General features: G+C 34.2%; 1 protein-coding gene across 1 annotated transcript in view; it reads right to left on the bottom strand.

Moving 5' to 3' along the window:
- The window catches only part of LOC134853361 (cysteine-rich venom protein-like), a 51925-nt gene extending 44907 nt beyond the window's left edge, over positions 1-7018 (bottom strand). Inside the window, exons 1-5 of the mRNA XM_063869338.1 lie at positions 6879-7018; positions 5681-5770; positions 5330-5445; positions 4240-4353; positions 3327-3505 (exon numbers count right to left, since the gene is read on the bottom strand). Coding sequence (XP_063725408.1) covers positions 3327-3505; positions 4240-4353; positions 5330-5445; positions 5681-5769 — 498 coding nt within the window. The 5' untranslated portion in view covers position 5770; positions 6879-7018. The remainder of the gene's footprint in view (positions 1-3326; positions 3506-4239; positions 4354-5329; positions 5446-5680; positions 5771-6878) is intronic.
- Positions 7019-8244: the final 1226 nt, after the last annotated feature.

The raw sequence follows: 8244 nt of genomic DNA, 5'->3' as shown, positions 1-8244 counted from the left end.
AATCAACAAACCTCTCCATCAGTTTTCTATGAAAATAAGCAAATATGCACCTATCCAGACATATGGATAAAAACAACTACACAAAAGCTGACGAATCGGTGTTTGAGAATCGGTGAAATTAACGAAAACACAAAATGTTCAGTTGCTGCAGGGCGGACTTTCAGATCCTCAGCTCATCTATCAAAGAAGAAAACTTCAGAGGTTTTTGCTTGTTCAAGGTGAAAACTTTGACAGACGAATGGTGCCATTGGATTTGACCTAAATTAACAATCACATTCCAATGAGATTGCAACACATGGCAAATTTAGCACCCTGGGTTGGTAGATCCACATCTCACCTAAAAATTTATCAACCTATTTGAAAAAGAACCCTCAACTTACTCAAAAACCATAACCCTGAAAAAACAAATTAACAATATAATTGAGAATCGAGAACGATAGCCTTGATTTTGAAACAAAACTTTCATCAACTAGATCAACAGACAATTTTTTTCAAACTCAATCAGTCTTTCAAATCAAATTCAATTCCCATGTGTGTCATACCTAAAACTGCTCAAGCTCAGAAGTCCACGAACCGAGCTAACTTATTTGCAAAAACCCGATCGCTCGATGACTGATTTTTTAAAAAACACAAAAAACACTAAATGTGAAAGTTAAGATTCAAAAAACTCTGGGACTGGATAAAATCCCAATCTCAGTTTTTGAAAACTGTCCGAAGTCTATCAACATGTCTCTCCATCAGTTTTCTTTAAAATCAAGCAAACATGCTCCTATCACGAACTCTGAAAAAAAATCAATAATCATTACTACCTGCAAAAGGGTAGCAAATCGGCGGTTGAAAATTCTAGACCAGTATCATTACTTTCGATATTTTCAAAAAATTCAGAGTTGTATCTTTCAAAAATGTTTTTGAATCTAAAATCACGGAACATCAAAATTGATTTATAAAAAAAAGTCATGCATACTTCAAACGGTTTTCAAACTTAAATTTTTTTGACGCAGTGAACAATAAAATATATGTAGAAATTGTTTATGCGGGTTACGAACAAGCCTTCAATTAGGGTCAAAACTCAACTACTTCTACGCAAGTTATAGTGGAAAACTCTTGAAATTTTGTAGCAGTTTTTTTACAAATCGAAAAAAAAAAACAAATCCGATTAGAGAGTCAACTATCGATCGAACGAAACATTATCAGTGGACTCTCACTTTCCTCTTTTCTTTCTAGTTTACTTTTTTCGATTTCTTTAACGATTTAACAGCACAAAGTAGACTCACGGCTCCCCTCATTTGCGCAAGTTTTATATACACAACTTAACTTTAAATGTCAGCAAATGAGCACATACGAGCAAAGTAATGTCCTTTTTATCAAGGTGAACTACTTGAAAGCTACTTGAAATTATATGTTTTTCAGATGCCCCACCTAGCCATTAAAGATTACTTATTCTTTTGTCTCAAAAGCTCATCACTTTAGAAACTCAACTGTATGTGTACTAATAACCTGCAACATTTTCTTAGATGGTATTCATGAGATACCTTATAATCATCTTTATTTCGGTTTTAGTGGGCATCATGTGTACCCGAGTCCAGGTTTTTAATCTAACTTGAAGCAAGATTTGAGCGGTTTGAGCAGTATTTGATTGGTTTATCATAACAAAACGCTCAGAAACCTCTCATGTCTTAGGCGGTTTTGTAGAGGGTTTGTAGATAAACCGCTCAAAAACTGTTTAAACCTTGCAAGGATTTTGATTGTTTTTTTTTTTTAGTTATACCGCTCAAAATACTTTCAAACCACTCTCTATGAAGCACCATGAAGCAAGATTTTGAGCGCAATCGTCTGAAAAAACCGCCCAATCTACTCAAACCTTGTTTCAAAATAGGTGAAAAATGTCAATTCGGGTATGCATTACTAACTAAATTGGTTGTCACAACTTTTTTTTGTGGGGTTGCTTTTTAATGCAGTTAATAACCTCAAGAAACGTATCTTTAATCAATTTTCTCCAAATAAATTTATATCTCGTACTCCTATGTTTTGGCCGTCGCAACTAATTTTCGACAGTCGCGACTAATGTCCTGACCGCCGCGACTAACTTTCCTTCGGTCGCGCTTTTCGCGGTTGGATTTCCTTTACTCGCGCTGGTACCTGACACATTGCCTCGGACCGCAAACTCTGGAAATGCCAAATTCTTGTCGCGGCGGTCTGAAAATTTCCAGTTTCGGATGCGACAGTCTGGAAATACCAAAACATGGTCGTAACCTTTTGATCATAATACCACAACCTCTACACTGGTAGCGTCACATTGAGTTTTCCAGTCAACTTGATAATTTTACTCGCTTTTTTTTGTGAAACCGCTCATAAATCACTCAAAAATTCGTGATAAACCGTTCAAAAACCACCGCAAGAAATTAGCGGCTTTAAGCGGCTTTCAAGGCAAAATTTGAGAGGTAAGAGCCGTTTTTCAAAACCAAACCGCCCAAACCGCTCAAGCCTCTCAAACCTTGCTGGAAAGCCGCTCAAACTGTTCAAATCTTGAATGGTTTTTGAGCGGGATCTCGACTCGGGTAACAGATGAACTCTCTATCTTGCTAAAAAACTGCTAGAGAATTCTTAAGTGATAACGTTGACGTTATGATGATGGAGTGATGAAGCATTTCTGGCTCAACGAGTGGTTAGCTGCGGGATTATAGAAAGCCGATTGCCGCTTCAAATGTCATCTTAGAATTGGAGCTTCAGGGAACCGATGAACCGTCTTATCGGTTTCCTCGGCTCCCAAGACAAGATCCGTTGGAGGAGTACAGCCTCAGCCTTGAATATTACGCATCTGTACTCCTTAACTTTCTCTTTTGAGTATTTTCTTCAATTTTTTGTAGGATAATTTATTGAACTCTTTCCTTTTCGCCCTTATTCTTATCCTCTGCTTGCTTTCTGTAACTCCGTTGACAGCCAACCATGGAACTTAACAGCCAGCCATCTTTCACCAACGAGGCTAGTTTACGTTCAATGTATATTGTTCAAAAGGAGATAGTTATTAAAAAGTTAAAACACAACTCTGCCCGTCGTGAAACACGGGGACATAAAAAGAGCCTACGCTCTGTGAAACATGGGTAAAAAAAGGGTATCTGTTGAAATGCCGGGACATATGATCAGTAGCCTTTATTTTAATCATTTCAAGGAATGAAACAGTAGTTTTTTAAACAATGTCAATGACGCACAATGATGGGCAGTCTTGTTTGATTTAGAACTTATGCAGTTTAAATAAGAAGATTTTAGCAGGGAAAACTGTGATGTTAGTCATGATAATAACATCTCTCAAAACAAAATACGTTTACCTGCGTGAACAATCCATAATCTTTTACGGACGATTCATTACTGCAGGACTCAAATGGTTGATTGCCTCCTGGAAACTGGTATGTCCTTCGGGTTTCATACCAATTCATCACCACTTTTTCGACATCTTGGACGGATACATCTCTTTTGTCGTAACCTTTCACCTCTGCCGTATTTACCCCTAAAAATTTTTCAAATGATTTCCAAATTTATAATTTTCAGCCACAAAACAATTTGAAAAACCAATTTACTTAATGTTTTATTAGATTTGAATAAATCAAAAAAAGTCAGTTTTTCATCAGTAGTAGCGTTTTGCTTCCCTTGTGCTCACATTGTTTTGATTTTGGATAAAAACAAACACTTGATGAGAATGATCATCAATGTTTTATCAATTGAAAAATTGTACTACTCTTTTTTCGTGGTCTTATAGCGTTTCATATGTTTTAAGTAATAATAAAAAAACACTGAGTTTCTTGAAAAAATCTCAACTTTTGAGTTTCAAAGAAAAAAATAGATACTCTTTAAGCTCTTTAAGTTCCTAGAACGGTTTTTGAATGGCGCTTTTCTGATAAAGTGACTCAATTTGAAAACAAAAATAATCAAAGTTAAAGTTTTTATTCCACTGGAAATCTAAAAATTAAATTCCACTTTTGAAATTACAAATTGTTCACATTTTTCGCGCCGTTTCTACGCTCGCGTTTGTTGACTGTTTTATAGGTCACATTTAGCAGATGAGTTTCAATTGAACTCAAAAAGTCTAACATACCTAAATGCATCTAAAATACCTGAAAAAGGAGCCTTCATAAAAGTCTTCATTACGTTCATTACTTTTAATCACCCAGGTTATCCACATACAAAAATATTCTCTATCTGATTGTTTTAACGCATTTTTCTCAAGTCAATTGTAATAGAAACCTTGCTTTTTGGCAGGTAGCGAAATCTTGAGCACATCTGAATGATCGAATTTTCGAGTGCAGGAAATGGGGTTTTCCACTGTTATGTACGCAGCCTCCATGTCGGCCTGATTTGCTATAAATAAAACTTTCATAATACCTTCCTTTCAATTTAACTTTTTTAATGGAGTCGAGCGGTTTCTTATCCATTACAGCCACCCATAAGAAATAGTTGAGTGTAATTGAAGTCGTCAATGATTTGATCTTAATTGCTGGGCCTATACTGGCAAAACTTCTCGGAATTTTTTCCAAAATCTTGATATATAAATTACAATAGTCGTTCAGCAGAACACGCAACTTCATTTAATTTAGTTGTCTGAGCGATTTCTTTACATTGTTTTGTTGGATAACAATAATCAATTAGATTGCTAGCACTTTTTTGACCACTGAAACTGCTTATGACAAACATATCCAACTGGCATCCGGAGAACAGTCATTGAAACCAAACAAAGAAACAATCTGAGTGGTTGGAAAAACATCTTTATTCAAGTTTTGCCTCTCTTTTTCCCGCAAAAATTTTTTGATGAAAAACTAGAAAGGTGGTTGACATGTTTTTTGATAACATTAACTTAATTTGAGAAAATTGGATCAATAGGTAAAGTTACTATATCAATGCAGAAAATCTGATTATTTTCCGTTTTTGAACCTAGAAATCGGTATGGTGGTTCCCTTCATTATGACAAAGGAATTGATTTGAATTGACTGACTGAGGTTTTTGTTACAGAACTGAAAATCTTTAACGTTTTTTGTGCTGTTTACACGTTGGATGTTCGATTGCCTTTCCTTAAGCAAAAAAGTTGAAATAGTTTTAACCTGAACAAATTTCAGGTTTTTTGGTGAAAAATCATCGCCTTAAAAGTCTTTATTGCGTTTACTGATTCCTGACAAGTACTTTGAAGAAACAAGTCAGAGCTATCCTGTTTTCATTATCGTTTGTCTCATTTGTGATCAATCAAACCAGTTGAAAACCTTTATTTTCTGAAATTTTTCAATCTGTAGTGAAAAAAAACATTGCTCTCCTTTTAATTCAAAAATCTGCCCAAAAAACTTACCCAAGTCATCGTCGTATGAAATTAGTTGCAGGCCTGCTTTGGCTCGGAAGTTTGTATGTGAGTCCAGTATTACTTTCATGATAGGATGACCTTTGAAGAAAGCATTAGAATATCGCCTGAAAACAAATAGATTGGAAATTTTAAAGAAAAAACATTACGCAAACCTAAGGAATTATTTTGCATATAAGTGCGTATACGTTTCGGTAATTTAATTTGTGTTAATGTTTTCTTATCAGCTGATTAGCTTAATAGTTTTAGTAGTTAGCTCCTTATTAGCTTTTGACGAAGCAACTTGGTCAAAATTACAAGGAAAACAAAACTTTTCAGTATTGTTAAGTTATTGAGACTCACTTTTGGATTTTCAATTGGTCAAAACCACCAATCTTCATTGTGATGCTTCTGCTGTTTATCATCAACACGGCTGCCAATTGCAAAAACATTCTGAAAGAAAATGATTTTTTATTATATAGTTGCCCTGAAAATGAGTTTAACTCAAATGCGATTTCGGCTAACGAGGAAGGAGTGTGGTGTACACTTGTATAAGTTTTCTTTAAAAGAATGATTTACGCTATGAAAGGTAGCTAATTGCTTTGAATAATTTTCAGCCCTAATTAAAACAATATGTCAAGGTTTCGATTTCACAAAGTTTAGGCTCCATTTTTTTCTTGTTTGTCAGTCGTTCTACAAATAATTTAAAGTAGTTTAAATGACAGTTTTTCGTTTATGATTTTTTTTCCAATTTTTTTTTTGCTATTTTGATGATTATTTTTTTTACCGAGGCAACTTAAAGCTTGCGAGTAGAACCCGTCTTTTATCATGAGTAATAAAGGAGATTTTTTGTGAGCAAACTTTCTTGTGAACACCCAAATGTGATTAGAAAAAACTATCTGATATTTTCAAAAAGAATATTAACCTTGCTGTTCAATTTAGTGTTCAATTATTCTACTAAAATTTTTTTTTTGTTCCATATAATGGAAAAAGTGAAATAAAATAGATTTGGAGCGTTTATAATGCAAATTATACTTCGAGAATTTATTTATTTCTGAGGAAGAAACTGAAATTTTTAATCCAAAATTTCTAATTTTAGCCTAACAACTTTTGATAATTTGCTTCTAATTAATTTGCTTCTAATTTTCTGCAATAAAAACCCATTTTAGATATTAAATTTTGTGATTTCAATTGAGAAAATCAGAAGTTTTTTCAATTTCTAGACAATGAACTGAAACTGATGTTAATTTCAGTTTTAGTGTTTTTGGATGTTTAAAGCTTGTTTCTGCAAAGTATAATTTTAGAATTTTTTACAAGTAAGGTTAAAAAAAGTAGGAATTTTGTTCAAAATTTATTATACTAGACTCATGGTTTTCAATTAAAAATGGAACATTCGCAGTAGGAGAGTTTACAATTTTCTGAAAAAAAAATTTTTCCAGCCTTTTGAAAGCAGCAAAAAATTTACTGTACAAAACACGATGAGAGACAAGTCTGTAAATATGTTCTGAAATTTAAGTGGATTCCACACAAAAAAATTTCAGTGGATTCCGCATACATATACCTGTAACGTAAATTTTGTCAGCACATTCGTTTTGTTGCGGATTCCTCAACAAACAAATATAGCTTGTTGTTCTGGGTTCCGCAACTGTAAGCGGATTTGGCAAACTGTACGTGGATTCAGAATTTTGTTAATTACTGAACTTGCATTAGAACAAATAAAAGCTAGAGATGGAGTTCTTATCTGTAGCAATGCGGAATTTAAAGACAAGGACTTAACCATTGTCAGCGGAATCCACCAACAAATTTGTTAAATAAATCGATGGATGTCCCTTTTAATATTTTGGAAACACAATACCGATTAAGTTCAATATTTGGAGTCATTGGGTTGAGAGTGTATGTAAACACAATATAAAGCATTTCGCCAATTTAGGTGAACCCCAAATACTGATTTTGGAAGCTTAACGCCGAATAAATTCAATATTTGTAGCAATTGGCTTGAGAGTGTTTGGAAATCGTCGAATTAGGTCAGAATTTGGGATTGCATCAGTTTTTGGGTTCGAAGTTCAGATCAAATTAGGTCAGTATTTGGGATCGGTAGGTCAGCATTCGGGATCGAAGTTGAGATTGAAGTCGACAGGATTTGAGATCGAAGTTGGGTTTACAGAAATTGAGACTGATTTTTCTTGTGACCATTAATTAAAAGATAGAATTTGAAATGCTATTCTACACATGTACATATATATAAACGGAAACCATAAATCAAATGCGGATTTCACTAACGTTTTGCGGATTCCACTTACACGTTGCGGATTCCGCTTACAGTTGCGGAACCAGCATCAGCTCAATTTATATATACAAATATCGTATTATTTGTTTTGTGATTCCACAAACTGTTCTGGATTCCACAATTACGGTAGCGGATTCCGCAAAATTGCCACTGTATGAGCGGTACAGTGTTTTAGGTATTTCTTTCTGGAATCCAAAACAGCGAAGAAGATCAAAGAAAACTAACAAAGTTGCGGATTCCGCGACAAATCTGATTATGGTCTGTTGTGGAATCCGCTTACAGTGCACAGAATGCAAAATTTGGCCTCGTAATGTAAGCCAGATAAGACTTGAAAACAATCAATTAGATTTTGTTAAACATAAATCAAGAAATAAGTTTTAAAAAAATTATTTCAGACAAAATCCGCTCAACTCGACTTTTTAAAACGTTCTGCTTTCTATCTAAAAGGATCCCATTCATTAAAAAACTACAAACTATGTCTGGGTGCGAACTCCTCCTAGGACAATACTCAAACGACTGTGAAAATTTTTTTGTGTATTTTGTATCAAAACGAAATACATTTTAACCTTTGATTTAACAGCGCTTTTTCTGTTTTTCTTCCGTAGTCGAACTTTTTCACGTAATTTTTCTTTATTTTATG

This window comes from Symsagittifera roscoffensis, chromosome 8 (genome assembly GCF_963678635.1).
Source record: "Symsagittifera roscoffensis chromosome 8, txSymRosc1.1, whole genome shotgun sequence".
NCBI lineage: Eukaryota > Metazoa > Xenacoelomorpha > Acoela > Convolutidae > Symsagittifera > Symsagittifera roscoffensis.
This window is presented reverse-complemented; position numbering and strand designations above follow the sequence as displayed.